Source organism: Diadema antillarum, unplaced genomic scaffold (assembly GCF_040938485.1).
Source record: "Diadema antillarum isolate AM-2024a unplaced genomic scaffold, OU_Dant_1.0 seq00000271_RagTag, whole genome shotgun sequence".
Taxonomy (NCBI): domain Eukaryota; kingdom Metazoa; phylum Echinodermata; class Echinoidea; order Diadematoida; family Diadematidae; genus Diadema; species Diadema antillarum.
In genome coordinates, this window is record NW_027271306.1 from 286,177 (window position 1) to 312,404 (window position 26,228).

The 26,228-nt window shown below is 40.0% G+C and overlaps 1 protein-coding gene across 1 annotated transcript in view; it reads left to right on the plus strand.

The window, feature by feature from the left end:
* Positions 1 to 12,488: 12,488 nt before the first annotated feature.
* The window catches only part of LOC139729926 (alpha-N-acetylneuraminate alpha-2,8-sialyltransferase ST8SIA3-like), a 32,393-nt gene continuing 18,653 nt past the window's right edge, over positions 12,489 to 26,228 (plus strand). The window contains exon 1 of the mRNA XM_071640843.1: positions 12,489 to 12,643. Coding sequence (XP_071496944.1) covers positions 12,489 to 12,643 — 155 coding nt within the window. The remainder of the gene's footprint in view (positions 12,644 to 26,228) is intronic.

A 26,228-nucleotide genomic window follows, 5' to 3' on the forward strand; every position in this document is an offset into this window, starting at 1 on the left:
GACCCCGACGCGCGCCGCTACGGGTTCCACGGAGCTAGGAAGCGAAGACGTATAAAGGATTACGAATTACGGAATTACGACAGAATGGATGCATCATATCTCCATTTGACATCTCGGAGCAACTGTATCTATTTTTCCGTTATCCTACTCCATGAAACTTGTCGTTTTGTAAATTGCTCTAGAGTACTTAAACCACAACAAAGACGAGCTGACATGGACATTTAAACTTCGGTAACTACTCGCGTATACGATAAAAGCTAGATTTTTACAATCCTTAGTAATGGAAATAGATAAAACATCTGTTTTGTGATTATGAGATTATAAGAGAATAACTACTTAGCTTTTTGTCAAGAGCTTTTTTCGCTTAAGTAATTGCAAGGTAAGCAAGTAGAAGGTCGTCACGCTGTAGACATTATAGACATATGCGTACCAGCCAGGAGTCGGACCCCAGCTGATGCACTCTCGGCTTCGGCTCCCTAGCTCACCAACAGTCTGTGCTGACAACAGCGCTATAGAGCCTTTGAAAAAGACTAATAAATTACTGTTCAGCTCAGCTGTTTGAGCTGTGCATGGCGTGGTTCACACATTTAATAGTTACATTGTATCAACTGCTACTCCAAGAAAAATAATAATGTTTAATGTTATTGTTCAGACCATTGTATATAATACAACAGTGAATGATGTCAAACTCTGGAATAAACTTGATTTAAAGAATTTAAATTTGAGAATCAGAAGATGAACCTCACTCTTTGTGCTATTACAATATTGGGTTGCCTCGTCTTGTGAACGATATGAATACTAAAAAAATGCAAATCCATGTTAATTTTCATCGAAAAAGAAAAAGAAAGAGTGATCCACTTTTCGGAGAAAAATAGAAATCCGAGCTGTTTCACTTTAATATTCTGTGGAGAAGACTGCGAAGACGAATGGGAACATAATGAGACACGTGGTCGTGTCTGTCGCGTCTTACGTCATTATTCCTGATTAAATCAGCTAATATCGACCTCCTCAAAAATACCACAGTAGTACCCTAACGTGTTCATTAAAAAAAGGACAACACTCGAGTTTGCTCATGTGACCTCAAGCTCCATAAGACTGAGGGTTTTCCACTGGGTTTACTCTGATTCTATTTAAGAACCAAGAAACTATCAATTTGACATTTCGACTGAGGATTACAAGGGAAAGGCATAGAACGTAAAAGAAAGCAGGGGGAGACGAAATTTCCCCCTCACGAACTTCCCTATCAATGCAGATATCCGAACATGGCCCCCATAGCCACGACGGACGAGCGAAATCTTAAGGTTTACATTAATATGTCCCCGCGCCGCAATCAAGTGCAGACACATTCTTATAGCTGCAGAGAAAAGGCGTATGCTCACCTACGCGGAATGTAGCATCTGCTATAAATTACCATAATTACACTGCTACTGCTATACTACCATTAGTGATGCAAAAAATAACATAGCCACTTCAATCACTACAACATAACAACAACAACGACGACGATGACGACTACGACAACAACGACAACAATAACTAGACCTCTACTACTACTACTACTACTACTACTACTGCTACTACTACTACTACTACTATTACTACTGCTACTACTACACTACTATTACTGCTACTGCTACTACTACCACTATTACTACTACTACTGCTACTACTACTATTACTACTACTGCTACTACTACTACTACGTTTTCTATACTACCTATAGGCCTACTTACTAAAACGACGACAACAACTATTACTACTTCTGTCACTTATGTATACAATCATCATGCTAATTCCTTTGGCTCTTTTAACCTCCTCTACTGTTGGAAAAAAAATGGCTACTCCTGATATCACTGTCCAGCTTCAACTATTGCTGCCATGGTAACTATACTACGGGTGATCTACCCCATCTGCGACTATTTCAGCTGCAAGTGCCAAGTTTAAACTCTGTTCTTTGTTGTTCGCTTACCGTGTTTTCATTCAAAGTGTCAGATACCATAGCTTATTGTGATGGTAACCTTGGTGATATTGATGATTACTAATTGATAGATAAAATAGCAACTCTTCCGATGATACGCCGCAGCGAGTTACCACCAGGATGGTCCGAATATACAGAATTGCCTCCGTTACGCGAGGTACACGTTTCCAACTGAGTACTGACCTCGCTATAACCTCCATCACAGCCGATGACAAAAGGAACACGCCGAGCGCGAATTACGGTAATATTATAGGCCTGCCATAACATCCCCCTATTGTGGTGGTGAATAAGCGAATCATTTTCAACGATTCAAAATGGATATAAACACCCTACATAGAAACATTAAAGGCTCTAGTACTGTTGCTCTATAACTTAAAAGTACATGAAAAGGAAGACTCATGTCCAATGAGACATATGTCCATGAGAAAACAAAATACTGCTGTGGTTTGGTGGATATATTAAGATCATAGACTCATGAAATAACCTGGTTCGAGTCCATTGGCAAGAGCAGGTGTAAATGCTAGAAGAAATTCATCGCAAAATGTGTTAATTCCATTTTTGTAAATTTGAGATATTGCGATTATATCTGTAAAAAAAAGAAAGTGATAAGAAAATATGGGCCTTTTCTTTATACCTTTAAGGATATTCATTGGAATCGTTATCATTGGAAAGGTGGTATTTTGCTCTATCTGATGATGGGTTTAATTCAGAATTTTTTGAAATAGCGCTTAACCCGTTTTGCAATCAAACTTTTCACTTCTTCCTCATTACCCAGTTCTTTCAAGGGACTTTGTCCAGTAATCATTTGCTTTTAAAGGGACTGTACAGTTTTGGTTGAGACCTAATTTCAGGTTTCTTAAAATTTTTGGGTGACTCGATAATGAGAAACCTCCTACATGAAATATGAAAGAGCATGTAATTCTTTGAGGAATTCAACGTTTATTTGATAAAAATTGGTTTTGAAATGGCTCAGATTTCCAAAAAAAGAGCAATGCTAATGAAGTGTGGGACCCACAATTTATTACGATCGCTTTGTTTTACTTTGTTTTTGGATGTTTCAGTCATTCCACACCCGATTTTCTTCAAATAAACTTTGAATTCCTCTCAAAATGGTATGCTCTGTACTATATCATAAGTGTTTTCTTGGTATCTCGCAAAAAGTTAAAAGCCCAATTCTCATCTCCATCAATACTGTACTATCCCTTTAAAGTACATGTATTCGATTGCCTCCTTCTCAGCCACGTCAAATTAATGTAACTCAACACAACAAGTTTAATCTTGATATGATTAAAAACACCAAAAGAAATCAGAGCCTTCGGTTCCTTTCGTCCTTGAATAATTTTAGCTCACTGTTTCATCTATTATTTTGGCACATGTTTACCTGACGTCATATATGCCACATTCATGTGAAATGCAGTGCAAGTTTGATAGGAGGGTTATGGGAGGGGTCTTACACCTGTACCTCTAAGGAAATGGGACGGCCTTACAGATGCTATCGTATAAGACTGCATCCACCGACACAGATTGTGTGCGAGCTGTATCAGATCCGATCTATATTGTAATCTTCTTTAGAGGGCGCGTCATACATGACATTCAAGCGAAAGCGCTCCAGATGACGTGGACGTACTTTTTCCTCTTTCTCTATTTTTTAAACTTTTTAAAAGACGCTTTTTAAACATTGCGGCGTCTCAGTTAGAAAGAAGATTATAACTTTGCCTGGCTGACTGAGTTGTATGATAATGTTTGAAAAGCACAACAACAACAACAACAACAACAACAACAACAACAACAACAACAACAAACTTTCAACTGACGAAACTTTTGAAGATTATGCCAATAGTTATTATTGTTATCGTCGTTCTTATCACTATCAAGAGGTCTGTGAACATATCACTATATGAATAAACTGTTAAACTTGATTGTTTAGTTATTCTTATGCCACTGTTTGGTGGAAAATATCGAGTATGGTAATCCGAACACTCACAGAGTTTCATTCTTGGAGCTTTCGACGTTTATCGCATCATCATCAAAACTTTTTTCATTGATTCATATTTGCAAAAAAAAAAAAAAATGTTGTGTAGGCTCTGAAAATATATAGGACCGGGCATCTCGGATATATCAAACCATGCAGAAACATTCTTAAACAGGGCCTTTAATGAATTAAAGACTTGATTTCCCAGGTGACGATAACTACCCGCGCTTTTAGTAAAAACATCGTGATGTATTACTTTCTTCCTCAAACTCGGATCGTAACAGCTGTCCTGTTTTCTTTACATTTTGTCATTTATGTACTTCTTTGCCGCTAGGTGATCTGACGCCCCCATCCCAGTAATGACAGTTTTATGCACATTAATAAAAACGTTCTCCTTAACATAATTCCTATATATGATTATGTGAGGTGCGGGAAACGACTTTTCAAAGGACGCCCACTGCATGACACTCTGACATCACACTTTCGATCTTCTTCATGAAATTTATTGTCTGCAAGTTAAATTTCTGAATGTTACATGAACAGGAAGAAAAGTAATCTTGTATTCACTTATGTCCGAATGAAATGAAAATTCTACCGATCTAATTGTTTGACTTTACTCTGTAAAAGACAGTGACATTAACTTTAAATTCCCCCTGAGTGTGATTTGGCAGGGTTGACAAGACACATAAAATCCTGTCCCATGGTGACCGTGGAGTGTTGGTGAACAGCCCGGGCCTTTTTATTTCGTCAGATTTGAACAGCAATCGTGGACGAAGTTAGAATCTGGCTGGCCACCCTCTCCTCGGACTCGGATAGGGAGCGAGAGAGAAACCTTATGTATATTGACCTCTCCCCCCTCCCCCTGTCTGTTTTCAAATATGCACTCATACGCACATGCACATAGATACATCAACACAAAGTATGATGTCGTTGATGACTTTCTTAAGCATGTTAAGACACAAAATACTTGCTGCAACAGAATGGCGGCAACAGAATTCCAAGCGGAAATCGCTATCTTCCCTTTGGTATGCATACACGTCTCCCCGGTGCCATACAATTCATTTTGTTTTTACTCTGAGATGAAACTCTCACGAAGTCTCTAAGGCTGTGTTAAGAGAGCGAAACGAATGAAACAGAAAGGTATAGGCATTCAAATGCTGAGGGCATGAATCAAGAATGATTGTGAATTTAAAGTTGCACGGAAAGTTCTCACACAACAGCTCTTTTGGTAAAAAAAAATAACACAGGAATGTAAAGCAAATGAGGTGATAATGCTACATAATAGCCTGACAAATCTCCAATGCACCGACCTGCATGAAAATCTTCGCTTCATAGATTTCATTTCATTTCAGATTACAGGACTTCACTCGTGTAACAAAGTGAACTTCACTTTTGAATAAAGAAGAAAAAAGGAGAGAATGTAGCATATCACTCACATCAAATGCTTGTAGCGTTGTAGTACAGTGCACTGCTAAATCATCATAATATCTTTTAAACATTATGAATGATGTACTACCCAAAATGATGTTGTATTGTGATGCAGTGAATCACTGCATCTAATTTGCATAACAAACATATTCAAGACAGACATTCTTATAGTTGACATGAAATTTTAAAATTCCATTTAGCCTACTTATCATTGTATATCCTATTCTAATGAAATTTGTGTGGTTCTGTTTATCTGTATGTTTGAGTCATGATGCATTGCATTGATATTTATATTCAATATCAAGATCTTTGTTACGCTGCTAACTTTCTTGAAATTGATCAAGTCGCATATCATATTGTGTAATTTTGAAAATAAGTAATGAGGTGTCGCATCGCATGTCTCAACACTTTGTGGGAATTCATAATGTGTACATTTTACACGCTATATCATAGCAGGGGATGATGGAGAGCAAATAATTTCCAGATTGTCGGGGGAATATTGAGTGACATTTTGTTCCTTAGTGTCCATTGTAGATGTTTCAATGATGAGATGCTGTATAGGAGGTGTTAAGGATTTTTATGGATGAATTGATTGAATTTCATAGCGAGTAGATAGGGGAAAACATTTTCACCGATGAAAGAGAGCGAACTTATTGGCTATCCAAATCTTTTTATCATAGTGTGAGAAACTAGTCTTAGGGAAATGTTTACTCAGTGACTTTGGAAGTTTTCGACAGCGAGGAATAAAGAATTCCCGACAAAACATTTCTGCTCAAAATAATGACAGAAATGTTGTGAAAACCTCTCCTTCCTGGGTGTAATAAGCTATAGCTGAATCATTGCACTTTGTTAAGGTTTCTCGGACTCACCAGGTGTGCTACCAGAAATAGGAGCGTATGACAACAAAACACAGCGGGAAACATAAATGATAACGCGCAGTTTCGCTTCTATTATATTTATAGATATGTTGTGCATCCCACGAAGTCAACTCTCGTGAAAAAGGAGAATGATAGCGGTCATATTAAGTATAACAGGGCATGAAAATAGTGGAGTATTTTTGCAAAGAAATTTAAAGGGGCAGAAAAGACAATAAGGAAAATGGAAAGAGAAGGGGGCGGGGAGGAGGGGCGGTAATGAGATGGAGAGTCGCACAGTGACAGAGGGGTATCTCTTAAAAAAAAGGAGAAGAAGGAGATCGTAAGTCGTCGTGAACTCGGGGAGGGCATAACGTCACGGTCGAAATGGTCTTGAAAGTATAGAAGAGGAAGAGAAATGAGAGAGACAGCGAGGGGGAAAAAGATCATGAAGACAGCTCGCTTTCATCTTCGCATCGCATGACTCATCCCCCCCCCCCCCCCATCAAATAATTGACCCTGAACCTCCAGACGGATGACTTTCGGCACTGGTCGTCTACATACGATAACTGGATCGGCGAGAGGGCCAGGTAACATAATTACAAACATGGTTCCCAACCACTTGTGGATGGATGACAGTGCAGACTCGACAAGAGGGGGTTAGATAGGCTGGAGATGACAGACAAGAACTTGAACTTTCTCTCCTTTTCAGAGTGCATGTGCCCTGGTAAAGTCCTCTTTCCGAGTCCTGGCATATACTTGTCATATTCCTTTATAGACACTGGTCTCTTTGTGTCAGTCTTTTTCTTACATCGAAACAGACAGACCTCCACTGCTCATCTGATGGCTCAATACCGGCTGACCTACTTGCAAAACAAGATGTGTACTTCATTTCGCAGCGGAAATGCAATTTGAAAGAATAACTGACTTTTTTTTTTATTTCATTGTTGTGTATACCTCGGCTTTCAACCTCCAAGGCTCTGATAGGACTGATTACAATGCATACATTTCAATCCAAATGCGACTTCTTCTTTTTTAAGTTGACTATTGTATAATTTTAAGAAATTGGACAAATCAAAGTAGTAGAACTGCAGAAACTTTCTTAAAGTCGGATAAAAATATGGCAAGTGGTGGAATTTTAACGTTTCACATTTATACTTCCATGAAACAAAACCATTTGCCGCAATCTCACATTATGCAAACCAAATAAGGCGGCCATGTCCTCTGATCCTAAGTCGCTCATAGATTTGCACATAGAGTGATACTGACATTACAAGAACGATAAAGAATAGAATAAAACAGATCACACACAAAAGGACGTACTACACTTTGGTCGATTTGCTGTAGGTACAGGTCGTAAAATAGCTTGACCATGTTGCTTTAACTGGAATGTGAGTAAAGACTTTAATAAAGGCTATACCCGATCCCTACTTATCATTGCTGATACAAGAGTCTTCGACACAACATTTGTTGTTGGTTATTTTTTGTTGTGCCATGCGATCAGACTAGAGAGCGGATGTATTCCTTTTAACGTCTGATGTCCTAACGACTTTGGCAGAATTCCTTACAATGTTGCTCACTCATGTCACCTTGCGAAACTAGCTCTTTTTTTTTGTAGCCATGAACATTTAATTTCAAATTCTGGCTGCTGCAGTACAAACGTATTTTCAGCAGACGGCAAGCACGTCTGTCGCTCTGACAACGAGCACGTGATAAATACAAGCACGTGACCATGAATCCACGAGGCAAAGTCTGCGCATATTTGTATAATGTTCCTCCCCTGAGAATTTCTGCAGGGATCATAACTTCGTTGACATTGACCTTCTTGCCAAATTTCAGCCTGATTTCGAGCGAGGAGGGATTTCGTTTTGTTGTTGTTGTTGTTGTTGTGTGTGTGTGTGTTTTTAACTTCCAGTGAAACTGCCAATAGTCTTCTTTCAGCACACTTCTCGTTTGACAACGGCATGATTTCGATATCAGAAATTCGCTTGTGAAGGAAGATAAATGTTTGAGCAATTTCCATACTTTTTGCACAAAGGAGGTAATAGCTATTAACTCCAGACGTCAGTTCCTGAATTCGAGTTATATTCACATTTGAAATATGAAAACAGTGATTCATGTAACTGGGAAACAAAAGGCACGAACGAAGATTTAAATCATACTTTCAAGGAATGTTTTAGATCACTACTTGTTAGTCTGATTTTGGGGACCAATTCCAGTTTGGTGATGGACGAAAATGCTATGATACCAGATCACTGGATACTTGTCTCCCGATTTTTCTGCGAGAAGGAGGAGGAGGAGGAGAAGAAGAAGAAGAAGAAGAAGAAGAAGAAGAAGAAGAAGAAAAGTTGCATCACGTGCACTAGATTAACTCCAGAAATGAGAGTCAGCTATTGATTATTTCAAGCGAAAACAATATGTTCGCAAACCTTCTGACAAGAAACCGCACATCCAGAAAGATGCATTGTAGAATATAGTGGTCACAGTTTCATCAGTTCTTGATTAAACCTGGTTCGTGTGTCGGCATGTCGAAAACGGTGACACGACATTTGTTTGCTCTTGCTACAGTATTACTCCAGTCTTATTTTCTCCAAGCACTTAGGGTTAGGGTTTGGGTTGTGATAGGTGATGGTTAGGATTAGAGCTATGGTTATACTTGTAGGTAGAAATTATGTTTGGCTTCGCGTGCAGATATTTCATGGGGCAATTGTCGCAGAAGCCAATGTCATGGAACCGTTGAAAACAGACTGAAGTGAAAAGAGTCTTTGGTCAAGCATGAGCGATGAGATGTATGAAGGCGTTGATGCGTTCTTCATGTCAAATTCGTTTGATGGCTGTTGAGTAAATATTAATGAAAACGCTCACTGGCAAACTGCCAAAGATAAGCAATTTCTATTTTAACTTCTGTGAGACGTGTCACTATCTTACACTGCGTATTTTTCGTGTTGAACTCTCCGTCGACTGAATTCCAGCTCGTTTGTAGGCCCTACTTGGTCGGCACCATCTTTGGTCTGCACCCAACAACACCCTGTCGGTCCCAATCTGGGGATCAAAGCATAGGGGAACGTGTTTACTCCTTCTCATTTTATCCCCCGATCTCACGTCCGGGAATGAATCTTTTGGCGTTGTGAGGGGTAACCACACAATCCTGTATAATAAAAAAAGAAGTACTTGGCAAGTCATGATGAGACACATTGCAGAGAAATTCAAGATTTATGTGTGTGGAAAGTGCATTTCAATCAGCTACGCAACATATTGCAAACAAGCTGAAGGGGGGGGGGGGGAGGAGGCGAGGTGGATGAACGAGTGGGAAGGGGAATCTATGTAGAGTGCTGGAGATGATGATGGGGAAGATGATAGAGATAACAGGGAAGTGTATAAGGTGCTTCGGCTGATTATATGAAGAGTTTGTTTGCAAAAACCGATAAGTCCATATTTGCCAAATGGAGATATTTGCGATTAAATGTCAAGAAAAATATAGAGAATAATAAGAACATTTTTGCTTCTTTCGACCATAACTTCAAAAAATATACCTATATAATTATGTAATGACCAATGTATCATTTAAAAGATATTATTTTGTACTTTATGACAGAGATCGTACTTCAAAGTCTTCAAAAATGGACTTATCGGTTTTTGCAAACAAGGCCTTCATATAGGCTTATTATATCTAAATTTCCTTTTATTTCTTTCGAGAGAGGATGGGATATTGAGAGAGGAAAGTCGTGAACCTATAAACTTTCAGCTACTAATTACGCGATTAAAATGACGATGCAAAATAAAATAAATTTTATCTGATAGGTCCTTTAATAATTATTTGATCTTAACAGTTTGTAGGTATTGTTAGACATATTATAGTGCAACATCATTGCTTTTGATCTATCTTGACGTTTAAGGAATTATATCATAAAGCCCTATCAAACTTTTTTTTTTTTGCTCCAGAGCAGTTATGTATTTGGAGTTTTGTTCTATCCTTTCTTTTCGAAAAGCCATACTTTGAGTCACGAGTGAGATTAAACAGGGTCTAAGAATAGGGGTGGATTAAATGTCGTTCAGTAGGTGTGAATCTAATTGCGCTTGACGATGATTGTACGTGAGCAGATAACACGCAGAGGGGGGGGGGGGGGTGGAAAATCAAATGGAAAGAGAAAGAAACCTTAGACTGAAAGAAAAAAAAAACGAACAATTTAGGGTCGGAACATCCCCGAACATTTCTGATCCTGTTCTACTTCTCAGACTATAAATTGGGTGTCGCGCCGCGACGCCTGGTGAAATCCATGTTCCTCCTGAACATCCCTCACGCTGACGAACAATCAAACAAAGAATCGTCTTGGCTCAGCAGTCACGATCATTTTTTTTTCTCTCACCCAGATCAGTGCGAATTGCAGCACCAGTCGACTGTACGAAAGTTTATTTTGCTCTCCTGCTTGAATGTAAATACGCGGCTTTACTGATGCACGCCTCGATGCCAAGGTTGTGAATCCTCACTGAAAAAAGAGAGAAAAGTTAGAAAGATAATAAGATGGAAGAAATAGCAATGATTTATCGGCTGCAGACTAATTGCACATTATACGTCCGAGATTGGTAAAGGTGATGTTTTTGTTTTATTTTGTGGTATGTTAAGGTATGTTATGAATTATGGTTCTGAGGTGTTTAAAGGATAGCCTTAGACTCTGATTTATTCGGTAATTAAATGCAGACATCTCAAAACTCATCTTGCAATTCGTACGCCCTTCCCGTACATAAGCTGCACCTGCGCAAAGATTGAAAGATCAAAGAACTTCAGTCACGTCCGTAATCTCTGTTCTGCGCGGTAGGCCTACAGTTTTAGTCTCGGATAATATTTTTTCCCGTTTTCCCCTGGCTATTTGAGATAACTTTCGGAAAACAGTACATGTATATCCAATAAAAGAAGTACACTTGTTTGCCGTATGTAAGATGAATACGTTTTCTATACACTTCGAAACGCATGCCTTGTTGGCTCCTAGAGCAGAATATCAACTGTTTTTACAAACCTAAGTCACCGTACGCGTCCAGATCTTTAAATAGTTTGTCACACCATTATGTAAAAATCTAAATTAACGAGGTATGTCTCTGTAACACACCATTTGATAATTTATGAAATTACATAGATCATCTGATACTTTCATGCCAAAGGACATCTTTTCAGAAATACCGATGGGTTTGATCATTTTCGTCTAATGTGATATCTGAGCAAAGGGGAATCAATTATCCATATCGTGTGGCAATGATTAAACAGTTGTGCAGAGATTTTCAAAGAATTTACCAAGCAACTAAATATGATGTAAAGTGGCAAAATTGCTCTTGCAAGAGCCAATTGCAATGTATGGAAAAAAAGTAGCAAAACATACAAGGGTCCGTTGATGGAGACTATTCCTTCATAGCTGACAGGCAACACTCAATGAGCAGTCTCGGCAAATGGAGAGGTCAGTCACGTGAGTCACGCTAGACGGTACAGAGAAAAGACCACCACCCCACTCACCCTCCGCTGCTTCTTCCAGTGTTTCTCTTTATCTAGCCCTCCACCCCTCTCCATCTCTGCCTGTCGTCATGATGCATGTGCTCACGTGATCGAGGTACAACTCAAAGTGAGAATTAAACCTAAGCGAATTTATGTGTATGTCGACTCCTTTTGGTTAGTCAGTCGAACGCAAGACATCACATTCGAGTACAGTTCGTCAAATCTTCGGCCACGAGAGACGAAGAGTTCAATCAGTGCGGCTGCGCAGCGGGACTGGAGCAGCACGGGAGTGCTTATGTCTCCATGATCACCGCCGCTCTCACTAGAAAAAGTGAAGTGTGCCTTCTCAATTTTTTTCACCCATCAGATTGTGCGTGCGTGACATTTCGGACGAATATCATACCGATCACATGCGACTCCCCGGCAACACAGCGATTGAAGAGAAGGTCCGAGGGTAGTCTGCGAGCAATGATGACAAGAGTCGAGGATTCATTGTAGACTTCTGTATTTCATCATTGCACCCAGTTCACCGCTAGAGGCTTTGTAGATTTTAAAACAATGTGGAATATAGCGATTTGAGATAAGGATAACGTGGAGTGGATAATATTATTGCCAGGCGTCTTTTTGATTTGTCACGCGAAGGGAACAACCCATGATGGAAACACACCTGACGTAGCGCAGAGGAGAGATCCACGCTACTCAGCCACCACGGCGTCGCCCTCCGTTTTCGTCGGGTCTCCTCCTTCCGGTGTAACCGTCGATAATCAGGTCAACATGCTGGTTCGAACTGGACGTCGCATTGTCCTCCTCATCTCCCTCACCGTCGCCGTGTTCTTCCTCCTCTTCATCCAGACACCCGACCACCTTCCCCTCGCCCAGCTCCAGCAGGCCTACCGGGACTTCGCCGGTACCACCGGAATTCTACCCAGGTAAGCTTGGATCCAGGGCTGGGGACCACGTGTTTCAATTCAATTCAATTCAATTCAATTCAATTCAATTCAATTCAATTCAATTCAATAGTTTATCTATTTCCACTTAAAAAATCAACAACGTAGGCTTACTTACCTCCTTTTTGCTTGGTATAGTCTGTGCAGTCATGTAGATAATTTTCAATTTAGCAATCACATGTAGTAGGCCTATATTTTAAAAATGTTGCCAAAGTCGATAACCCCAGGATTAGATTATGCATAAGGTATTATACTATAAGAAAAGGAAATCGGGTGATTCGTCATCTATCAGTGACAGAAGACATTGCTTGTTGTCTCTGTATTTGAATGTTTCAATTCAGTCGACAAAATTGGAGATGTACCCAGGGCCCTGTCTTTGTAAAAATTGTGATAGAAATCAATCGCAAATCTCTTGAAAGCTGCAATCAATCGCAACCTGTGATTGATTGATTGCAGTTCTCCGTCTTAATTTCAATCACAACTTTTTATAAGATGGATTTGCATTCAATCGTAAAGTTGTGATAGATTTGAATCAATCACAAGTCTTTATAAGACGGGGCCCAGATATTAACACTCTCCTGCCTATGATAACATCTCTGGGTTCCGCGTGACCTTTCGATGAGGTGCCCTGAAGCGCGTTTCGTATAGTTTTCTTTCGACTGCTTCATGTAAAAAACAATACAAAACAATACAAAACAAAACACAACAAAACAGGGAATCGCAAGGGAATCATAACTTACATTTGTTGTATGGGCCGAATGAGTATCAGCAACAGGAGACGAGATTTAAGTAGTAAGAATGTGACACTTTAATCCGAATGTATCAAGGATGGTTTTATAGAAAAGGCGGAAAGAAGGATGTTTACATGCCCACACTTCTTCTTGTCACATTAATTTGTTCTCATTCTAAGAAGGGTGGTACAGCTTTCTGTTCTTACTACAGTCTGGCACCAACGTTTGGTGTGCAATGTGTAGTGCGTGTATGTGTTGTGTGTGTGCGTGTGTGTTTGTATGTATATATGTACGTGAATATATATGGCGGGAGAGTTCGTATGTGTATGTTCATTGTGTGTATATAATATACATAACTAATAACTTATATAGAATATGCCCAATATACTTACATATAATGTTATGCACGCATGATTTGTGTGTGAAGATTTGAATGGAAATCAAATAAAAGCACTAAAAGAGGTGTAGGAACAGAAGTATTCAATTGGAGTCATCGTTTGAAAACGGCGGTAAAAACGAAGAGACCAAACTTTGTCCATCAGACCAAACTTTGTCCATCAAGGACAAGGATATACATCCTGATTATCGGTGTCTGAATTCCCTGATCTAAAATTGATACACTACTTAGCTAATAGCCTATATAACTTACTGTTCATATACTTCGTATCATTTGAATGTAAAAATTACACATATTACAGTGTTCCCACCGTGGATAATGCAATTCCATTTTTGTAAGGTCAGTACTCTTATTACTGTCATTGCTTTTGTCACCAATTAGCCGAGCACTGCACATGGAGTGAATAATCTTACGATACGTCATTGCTACACATTACGAGCGTAAATTTTGCTCATTATCATCTGACATGTACAAATATTCTGCCCAGCACTATTTTTATGCACGATGAAGTCAAGCAAGATATTTACTGGACTTTTTGTGTTGTGAGATGAGACTCAGCAATCCCAGTTGGCATTCCAACTTTTCGAATTAATTTTTTAAAAGAGGTCGATGTATATATTTTTAATCGTTTCTCAGTTTCCCTCCTGGCTTTAGGGTGTATAGATTCTGTCATCTTTGTTCCAAGCAGTGAGGTAGCATGAATGCATGTGTTTACATATGCCTCAACTTTAGTTTGTTGTTATTTCGTTCGGGATAATCTCTGTACCTCATTGAACATGTCTAGTGTATCAAAGATGTTTTTTTCTTTTTACATTCCTCGTCAGTTAACCGATCACAAGAGTACAACCACACTCTTCGCAAACGCATTGTACTTTTTCCTATTCAGGAATAAAACTCAACAGAACTCCAGGGAACCCTCTCCATTTTGTATAAAATGTCCGAGTTTAATCGCTCGAAGGATAATGTTGACGAATCAGCAACGACACTCTTCTATAACCATTACAAGTGCTGGCACGACGAGCGCGCAAATCACACAATCTTGGAATTGACCCACACACCCTGGAGTTGACCCTCACAAATTATCTGGTCACATACCTGTCGACCGAGCACATGTTGACCCATGTGCATCGCGACCAAAAAAAAAAAAAAAAAAACGAAAAAAAGGGACTACAAAATATGCTTGCCATCCGGCGATGACCATGACACCACGAATCGTGTCTGTGCTTGACAGTTATATCCGGGAGATGGTTTCTAATTCCACTTCCTATACGAATGTTTCTCTCCTAGCTAGAGAACATACTTTCATAATGCATCCGAGCCTTTTTACAAGAGATGAAGAGAATAGTCAAACAAAATGAAACGTACACATTTCCTTATAATATGACATAAAGTACGGAAGTTGTAGAATTTTTGAATGGACTTTATAAGTTTAATTTCTTTTTGTTAATCTAATATTCGATTATATCTGACAAAAAAGCCACTCCGTGTAAAAGTTGACTTTGATGCGGAGACTTAAACATATTGAGGAGCATGGCAAATTTACTTCAATTCGGACAAAAGTAACGACGTTCTGGAATTTGGAAGTTTGATGTCTTTTTGTTTTGATTTTGATTTTTTTTTTTTTTTTTGCCTAACAGTAGTATTCATCGAAATATGCCAGTCATGAAAAGCGATTATGCCATATAGTTTAACAACTCTCCCAAGTCTTGGGTACAGAAAATCTTACAAAACCATGCAGATTTAGAATACTTCTGCCTATGATTTTGGTTTGTAATTTGACGATTTGATAATTTTGTGATCCATTGATTTGTGTCACCATTGGCTCGATCATGACTATCTGAGGAAATTGTTTTTAGTAAGGTTATCGACCGCGGAGAAGAAAACAGAACAGTAAAACGTCTCCATTTCTTTTCTTTTTTTTGCGGGGGGGGGGAGGGAGGGATGGGGGAGGGCCAAGGCACTCCACACAAATCATATGTCAGCCTCCGGCGAATATAATGTTCGCTAACTATTGACAAGACAACTTCACACAGCTCATTCGATCAATTCCCAGCTTTTTTTCTTGAGTTTTAGAGAGGGAGAGAGACGTAAGCTGCCTGGAATGTTTATTTTACGTCATTTATACATTGGGTATTTGATGTAGAATAATATACACCAACTAAAATGATGCGGTTTACACACCGGCCAGGCAAATAGGTAATGTTCCCAACGGGTGGAGCGGGGGGAAAGCTTAGAAAAAGCGTATTTTTAAGTGGTTCATAGACTGTTATCCAGTCTTCTAGTTTGTCATAAAAAAAGAAATAGTCTCCACACGTGGAGTGTTCTCTTATGGAAATCGAGAAAGCAAAAGAGAGATCAAAAGAGAAATCCTTCCTAACTTTGTTTTGCATGAAAACAGAAAAATCAGAGAAGTATAGATCAGTGAAAATTAGGGGAAAATCGGACACATTACGTTATGAATTGTACATTTTTTTACAATTGTTAACCCTGTGTGATCATGCCGTGGAGCTGTTGTCCAATTCAGTTGATATAGGCTCTATAACATATATATATATATATATATATATATATATATATATCACGAATTATCAAGATTGTTATGAGGAAAACATTCCTCAAACTTGTACCTGCAATATAATCAGAGAAATACGTTTTTAAGTGTCTCCTCGGGGGACAAAAGCTGTCTGTAAAAAAAAAAAAATGTATTTGAGAAAAAGGAAAATCAGAATCAATGAGCTGCTCAAGAGCAGTATCATACAGAGTTGCCGATTTGGCTTTAGAATACACTTTAAACTTTCACAATTTACATCTTAAACGTTTGTGTAAATGTGTCCAACTTTTATCAGTAATTCAATGATTTGAAGTTCTGATTTTTTTCACTTTCAAATTACTAACAAAAACCTTATAGGCTTATATGATATTAGATTGGACTAAATTACAATTGTATAAGAGCGAATTCCAAACTTTTTATAGCCGATTGGCTTGAGCTCGACTTGGTTTACGTCGGGTGCAGTTATATTTGGCTTTTGATAGGGGCCCATTCTTAACAGATGAGCAAAAGAACATCCAAAGTCCGAATGGGTGCAGTCGCCTGGCTATGGCCTGACCGTGAGAAAGTGCGATGGAACCGTGCAAGGATGATCGATGTGACGCAGCCATTTATAGGCCTTTATATATACGTATATATATTTTTCTAACATGGCAGGTCAAATGAGGCCAGCATAAATAAATGGAAGGAAGGCGCAGTTGGGGTTTTTATGTCGGCGCTCTGCCCGTCTGGCCTCCGTGGTCAACACGAGTGTTAGTTCTGGCCGCTAGCCAGTCTGTGCTGACCCCAATTAAACGGAGACAAAATAAGGATCAGGTGTATTTTTCTTTCTCCTTTATATGTTCTACTTCAGCCATTGGTGCATTGAATACGCTCCCTTCAACGTGTTTGTCAATTCGTATTATTATAGAGAGCTCCACGCAACCAGGTAAAAAAAAAAAGTCACCTTAGTGATGAATGAACTTTACACTGCCCACGAAATATATGGACCACGCTACATTTCTGCGATTTTCTTCCTTATTTGTATTTGAGGTTTCCGTGACGGTAGGTCCAACATGTAAAGTACGTCAAAAGTGAGCGAAACGTAGGCTAAGTTTCCTTGGCAAAGTTTGAAAAGATTACACCGTCTTCAAACGTGGAGTATTATAGATGTCTACAGATGAATGGTGGTTAAGTCTGATGAACTTATGTAAATGCACCATTGAAGAAAATAATGTTGTGGGGGTAGTTGTTTTGAAATGGGTACAGGGCTGACACAATAACGAATAATTCCACCATAATATGTTCAAGTTTTCCTGTGATACATAGACCAAAATCAGGTGAATCGAATGGTATAGACGTTGGCTTCATCAATATCAAAAACATTTATGAATTTACAGTTGTACATTTTATCAAGTAGTGATATCAGTTGAAACCACTCATACAAATTACAGATTAACAAATCAACGTGACTTTGTCATCATTATCAATAAACTCACAACTCCCCCACTAGTAGTTTGTGTGCAAAAATATCATACATATATTTTTTTTTTGTTCTCTCTTTTGTAATTCAGCAAAACAACTAGAGCATTCGACGCATGAAAGTTTGCAACACAACATTAACTTGATGAGAAAATTACATGTCTTTTTTTGAAATTCATATTGGAATTCACTTACTTTATGAAAGCACTTTACAATATTAAAACTTTATCAATGTAGGTCTGATTTTGATGAAACATCTGAGCTTTTACCGATCACCTCCATGGTTTGATTTGACATTATTATTTATTTATTCATTTATTCATTCATTTACTTAGTCTTATTTCAACAGGGTAGCCTCATTAGCAGGTAGGTGCAATTGTACTGTTCTTCCTGGGGGCCCTGCACATACAATCATAACTGATAACAAAACAATGACATTTACACTAAGTATAACATACGTGGACAGGTGCAATGTTCCGCTGAACCCCATACATACAATCACACAATAACACACTATACACTGACATTTTATGAACATACTATAATCAAACAAACGATAATACCATGGTGGTCCTACGTATCTATTGTAACCAAAAAGTTAACCATAAATTTCATAAAAAATAATGATGTCACCATGGCAACACATTATTCGACAATATATTCGACAATAACAAAGAGATGACGGTGTTCTGCAAATCTCTTTGTGGCGATCAAGTGGCTGTTGCATACGTTGTTTTTGTTGGCGAGTTGCCTGCATGGAGCGAGGAGCAATGATTTCTTTCCATTCAATTGTGATTGGTATAATTTTGCCATTACGTGACGAACGAGACGCCATCGGATGGGTAAAGTATTCTTCATCACTCTCAGTATGCTCTCAACACCTATCTTTTTCTCCTCCTCAGTGGTCTTCCTTTTTTTCTTTTTTTCTCTATCTCTTCCTTCGATCTTTTTCCTCTGAGTCTGTTCTTTTTCGTATTTCCTCCCCTTTCTGTCTCTTCGTCCTTTTCGTCTTCTTTCGTACATTCTTTTTTCTGTCGATCTTTTCATCACCTTCCTTCTTCAATACACGATCACGAAGCCCGAGCACGATTCAGTTTAATCTGTTTACAATAGTGTGGCAAACAAGTATTTTCCAATCGGAGGTTGTACAAATGTTTCTTTTCAAAGTGCTGTGTCCGTGAAATACTGCCGTTTCCTTACCATGGTCTCTCAAGGGGACAATTATTGTCACAGAAGTTAGAACGACGTGTGAACAATTGATTTGCAAGTCGACAGCTGTCGACACTGACCGGAAGCGTCGTATCTTGCACCTGTTGTGTTTTGCCTTGGGCTTGCGCGTGTTTAGTGTATCCTTTCGTGTAGTCAGGGGGTGGGTATAGGGAGCCCTGGTGTAATATATGGGTTTATACACCTTGCGACAATGTGTATGTACAAATGTATACATGTACCGCGTCCGGGTATGTGTCAGTACACGTGTATGACCAAAGAGGTGCTAGGCTCGCCAAGCACGTGTACCTACTTGGTCTGAACAGGGAGGTACGTACACTATGTACTAATACCTCCTTGGTGTGAAGGTCTATTGGTTCATGATCTGACAAGTATTACATGAAATGTGCATGTGTCTGAAAGTGCTTAAAGAGGAAATCCACCCCCAGAAAAAACTCTATTAGGAGAGATAAAAAATCCCTTCAGAAAGTTTAAAAAATGACAAAAACTGGATAAGAAATAAGGAAGATATAACATTTTGAAATTTCACATTTTTTTTCTGAAATCTTTTCTTGACCAGTCATTATGAATATTCAGATGAGCCAGTTGATGATGTCATGCCCTCACAATTATTTGTGTATGTTGGGAAATTCAGAAAAATTGTTTTCTTTAGCTAATGCAGGTAAAAGCATGTTCCCATACTAAACTATATCAGAGTTAACATTTGTTCTTTTTTATCTTGAGTTGTATAATTATACAGCTGAAATACGATATTTTTTATCATTTCTGTGTATGAAATGAATAAGAAATTGTGAGAGCATGACATCATCAACTTGCTGACTTGAATATTCATAACGACTGGTCAAGAAGTGCTACCCGAAAAACTCTGAAATTTCAGAATGTCATAACTTCCTTGTTTCTTATCCGATTTTTGCCATTTCTGGAACGTTCTGAAGGGATTTCCCCCTCTCCTTTTAGAGTTTATATGTTTTGGGGTGGATTTCTTCTTTAAGTGTAGGAATTACAGTTGTATTTGGGACGGTAGAGCGCGACGGTGACACAGGTTAAAGAGTCCATATGATCCGTGGGGAATGGCTCGCGAGGCCTTCGGTCTGAGGTCCACAGACGTAAACATGGGCTGGAGGTCATGATGTTGACCACTGTAACATCAGGGGGTCAAGTGTAACAAGGCAGGTCACGGTTATCATGAAACACAACTAGAAAGTGTATCAATTCTCTCTGAAGTGAAGTAAGCCTTTATAATGAGTGAATGAACGATATATCGACACCAAGACTTTTTTTTCCCTCGCAAGCACAGGGTTTCACCGGAAAGTCCTCAGTGATGGGCCTACAGTATAGTTTGACACTCGTGTTGGTTGAACCAGTAGTAGCTCCATGGTAGCACCTTGACATGTATTCTGCGTTTCCCAGTTCGGATATCGGAGTGTTACACAGTGTTTTTTTTCTTCTCACGTCACCTAATTAACGCCAGTGACCTACTGACCTCAAAAGGTTTAACCATGGACCTGTCATGTTTGAGAAATCAAGGCGATCATTCAAACTGTGCTCACCAAAACTAGAGAACTTATTGACATGCTGTTTTTTTCTGTTCCTGTTCGTTCTTGAGCTCGTGTTTGTTTGCGTGTGTTCATAGGCGTATTGTTGTTGTTTTTACCTTCTCAGGATCAGATATGCGATCGTACCATCTCGTCACCCGGGGAAAAAAAGGAAAGCCCTCACTGGTTTATGAATTTAGATGTACCTTCCTGTTTTCACACGTTCAGAGTCAAAATCGGCACATCAGGGAGGCCCATTCGTGTCCTCGCCTCTCTTTGCGTAATGAATAAATTCACGATTAATAACAAACCCGAGATGTTGGGACGTGATGAGGGCACTTTCTACAAGAGTTAACCTCGCTCTCTAAAAACAAACAACCAACCAAACAACCAAACAAACAAACATGGAAAAAAAACATGGCCGACTGCCCGTTGTTATCGCGTTAGCAGTCCTTATTGTCCCGGCGTACGTCTTATGATCAAACCCGCACATTATGTCGGAAAGAGTATACCGATCAAAAATCCCATAGCGTATTAAATACATAATGTTCAAAGACCATGGTGGAGTAACACATGGTGTAGATCATATAAACCCTCTACTTGCCTTATGGTGGAATATTCCCAATTTGTATTTGATACATGGCACGAGTTGGTACCGTAGGCGTTGAAGTAAGCCCTCTAAACAAATTGTGTTTCCTCTGCGATATTATTAGATTGGAAAAGGCGCGCGAATCGGGACTACACCGAGGCCCACGGCAGGTAAAACATTCTACAAAATCGTCAATTCACTGTCTTGTACTCGAGATGTTGCGTTGCGCGTCTGGTGTGTCTTCGGAGCTGAATGAATGATGATCATTTCGTGGGCATATTAAGACAACATCTGCTTTTTACAGTTCTGATAAAGTTATTAAAAAAACCCAAAAAGGAAAAATAAGCTGTCATTTGGCTACTATAGACATGGATTTTTTTAAAACACAGAGAGCCTTGCACGTAATGAAATTAGTAGTAGACATATGGTACTAGTAATATTTGTAGTTGCGAGAGAGGACGGCAGAGCGAATTCAAACCCGAACAGAGATTTAAACTACATAGTACTAGTATTATACAGCTCAAGGATCTGTAGACAATGTGGAAAATTAGTCGCTCTATATTTTCTACCTCTTCCCGCTATTGTGTACATAAATGTGTATACAGTACAAGAAATTGTACCATCTCATGCTCATGCATATCATTCCACCATCACTGCTTTGGTCACTCTTTCCTGTCTTTCTCACGGTCAATCCGACACTCCTTTCTCCAGCCACCACCATGCCTCATTACCTCACATAAACATCACCACCTGCATCTCACTTCCTCTGCCACCCACCCTCTTCATCCCATGACTGTAAATACTTGTATTGGATTGTGTTATATAATCGGCCAAACTGGCTGCAACAAACAGATTGCATCTCAGACCTGCACAAAGCAAGTCGTGTTCATGTCTCTCTCCAGATAGTCATCTCCGTTCCTACGTACACAAAAATGGCGACGAGCATGTAGAACGCTGAGTGCACAGCTACAGCAGCCCCCTCCAACATGGAGGAAGGGGAGGAGATCGACATTGAGATCGACTAGGACATGAGATAGATTAAACTCCGAGCTACAGAGACACTGACCATGGCCCATGCACCAGAACCCGATATCGACTGCTGATCGACTGTGAACGAAAAGACTGCATACGAGCATGGCGAGCCAAGAAACTGATAATGGAGGAAGTGACCACAATAAATCTGAGCCAAACTCCGAGCTCCAGAGGACAACAGTGACCATGAACATGAACAACGATTACGACATCGACAGGCAAGAGACTTTGTGAATCAAGCGATCATCACGCATTGCCGAGTGGACATGTCGTCCACGGCCCGAGCATCAGCAGCATGCAGCATGGCCAGACCATTGACCAGGATAATGATAAAAAGCCGACAGAACTTGCGATTGAACATCGCTGAGTGGACCAGCCACCAGCGATCCACGGCCCGAGCACTGATGAGAGAAAACGTGCAGCATGGCCAGATCGACAAAAAATGCAACTGAACTGAGAAATTAGAGTGGATTCGGATTTCATCCATGGCCCGAGCATCGAACACATGCAGCATGGCCAGACTGCAAAGAGAAATCACGACATTGGACTGAGATGACGACAGTGAGAGACAGCGTGCACCGTATCGGAGTGACGACCACCATGCACGAGACATCAGGACAACCGCGACAGACTATTTTGATTCCAAAGAGGGGAAAATGATTCGACATATGTGCACGGGACCCAAGCGCGATTTCAGAAGCTGTAAACATCAATGATCCGACGACCATGCAGTGTGACACGAGAGCGACTATAGTATGAACAACACGGAAGATTTCCCACATTGACCACGACCAGTGACGCGACGGCAAAACATCAATGACAAACAGGGAACTTCAGTGAATGAATATAAATGGACTGCCCCCGACTCCGATTACGCGAGTGAGATTTGACAACACGAAAACTGTGAGTGTATCATGTAAATAAATTAATGTTGGATCATAGGAGAAAACAAAGGACTGACCAAGATGGACTTGAACTTTGGAAAAAAAAGTAGTTGGACATCGTCAAGTGCACTGTGAACATTGAACTCTGTTATCTGCATGTTGTCTTTATAATGTTCTGCCTTGATATTGTTGTGTAAAGGGCCTCCCCAATTTCACGTCTTGATCTTTGGCTTTCCTGATTTCACACTCCACGCTCCCTCTAGACTGCTTGACTTTTCTTTTTCTTTCAACAAGGGGAGGGATATTGTGTACAATGTGTATACAGTATCCCTCCCCCTAAAGGCGCGGTCACACAGCACTCCACGTCTAAATCACGTACAAAAAGTTATGAAAATCTGGTGGACGTGTTCGTAAGTGGTAATTTTTGGTCAATTTTGTTTGGCCGTGCTTTGTACGGGGTATGGCCGTCGGCGGCTGTTCCACTGCTGAAGCACTGCCTAAGCACGGCTAACCACGTCCAGCCACGTGTATGTACGCGGAAAAATCCATTTGTCAGTGATATGCCGCTAAACACACGCTATTTCCCGTGATACCAACGCGTAACACGCGTCCGATGACCGTGCTCTGCCCGTGACAGACCGCTTAACTTTCGCGTCTTACCGCGTCTCCCCAAGTTTTAATCACTGCCGGAACACGGATTATCACGTGTGTTTCACGTGTGTTGCACGTCTTTACTACGTGTGCCGCCCGTGGTTGTCCGCGGGCTAATATTTTGAGCAGTTCAAAACTCTTTGCCGCGTCCGACGCCGTTCCGATTTTTCCCCGCGTCCTGTCACGTCTATAAATTCTTAAACTCGTCTTAAACTCGACATCAACGCGAACAACATCGTCTGCTTCACGGGAGACCACTTTTTGACGGGTTTTGGCCGTGATTAAGCCGTAAAGCACTGTGCGACCGGGCTTTAAGTAGGACGATGTCCAACGCAAGATTATCAATCTGGTGCTAATTTCCACCAAGACATTTCTTCCCCTCTTGTGAACTTTGAAGACTTTTAATTCTTTCTTTCTCTCTCTCTCTTCCAAGCAGTCACTTCACACATTGTGGAAGGGCAGGACTTCCACCTACAATGTATAGGAAGTACTGGGTGTACCTACACCGCCGACCGTTGACAGATGTTAATGGGGATAGTCCAATGTCATACCCAATGACGTCATAAAGACGTCATTAGATGCGAGTGATGAGTAAGGGCTTCAGTGCTGGCTATAGGATCATTACCTTGTGCAGTGATTGTGAAATAATCATCAGTTTGTTCGGCAATGAGGCGAGAGATAGCACGTTCTGAGTCAGCCAAATAAGACAAAACAAGGGGCAAAGAAAAGCCGTTTAAAAAGTCAAAGTCAAATGCTATTCTTTTTAGAAATATGGAAATATTTTGAATTTTGTGCATCATTTTCTTATTATCGTTGTCCTGCAGTTGTGACAAACTGTTGTAGTCTTCTCACCCAGATCCCTATAGCGGCACTAAAACTAAATCTGCTAATTGTCGGATTTTCCTCAAACTTTCACTCATGTGTTCTAATATAGTATTGCAGCATTCATGCAGGGGGGGGGGGGGGTCCTGAATCATGCACTCAACCAACACATAATTTGGGTGAACTTGTGTTTTTACAGTGATGTGTCATGAATTTTATGATGCTGATGATGCATTTTCGAAATCCTGCTTTCCAAGCGTCCACCTCCGTTCACCCCAAACGTTACCCACCGCGCCAGGGAATGATATTTGATATTTACAGGCCTACATACAGTGTAAACGATTACGATAGCAAATGTCACATTTAAAGCCAAATCCGCTGGTAGGTAATGGAGCTGGTCCATATATTTTTATTTATGTATTTATTCTTTTTTTTGGGGGGGGGGGCTTGGACTTGTAATAATATCTTGAAGTTATGTAAGAAGATTGAAAATTCATAATGATTTCCCACATTTGATATTGATTATCATGATATTGGTTGGCATAATCTAATCTAAATTTGAGTGAAAAAATAAATAGGATGACAGAAATAAGGTAAAATATAGAAGGAAAAACAGTAAAATTATGAAGATTGAGCTATTCTGATGAGATATAAGAAGTGAAATTAGATAACAGTGTATTTACGTCACGATGTAGTGGAATAGAGAAAAGAGATAGGGGCCTATAGGCACTCCTTGATGAAGATATTCCGCTCTGAATGTTTTGATACCGCAACGTCTGCGGGTTTTTGCCGGACAACTAAGCCCATGCGATCTTGAAGGTTTGCAATAACTTGTATTAGTGTGTGTTCCCGTCTGTCGTCTCGTATTTGCCCTCCAATGGAGTGACGTCCTAATCAGATTCTTCGCCTTGAATTTGGCTCATTTCGGTCGGACCAGTGTTTGTGTGTCCCCGAGCGTGAAAACGAGCGTAGGAGAGTGTCGTGATCGCTTTTGCAGAAACCTTCGCTGGCAGTCTTTTGGGGCACTGTCACGCGCCAACCAATGATGTCATCGCTTCGATAATCAGATTAGAAGTTTGTCAGCACATAGCATGTACCTTGAAGTATGACCCAGGGTCACGGTATGACTGCGGTAAACCAGGGAGGTGAGACAAACTCACCTCCCTGGGTAAACGTAACCGCGTTAGATGACAACAGAATATTGGTGATACCTTGTTCGATTATGGATCAGAATCGTGTAGGTAGTGTGAGATGTAAACAAAAGGGAGAAAATAATGTGTATGATGTTTGTGTGTGCGCATGCGCATGCGCGACAGAAAACGAGAAACATTTCTGATCCCCGCAAAGTTTCCTGTTCATGTGGATCTTCTGCATCAACAACTAGAGAACATCAGTTTTTCAAACTCGTGACATTCTGATCAGGTTATTTTCTGTGAAGATGAAGATGGAAATATGAGTCAGTTTTTAAACTCGTGACGTATGCTCGCGTTATGCTGTGTAAAGATGAAGATGAAAATAGCAACTTAAAAAAAGACGAGCTCCCCCTTTAAACAAAACTTACCACTGAAACTGAAGCTGCATCAAACTTCAGATCGCTAGCTGACAAGCATTTTTTTTTTTAAAGATAACATTATGTGGAACGTTACCTCCTTGGAACATCTTGTCCTCTGAAGCGGTATAGATGCGAATC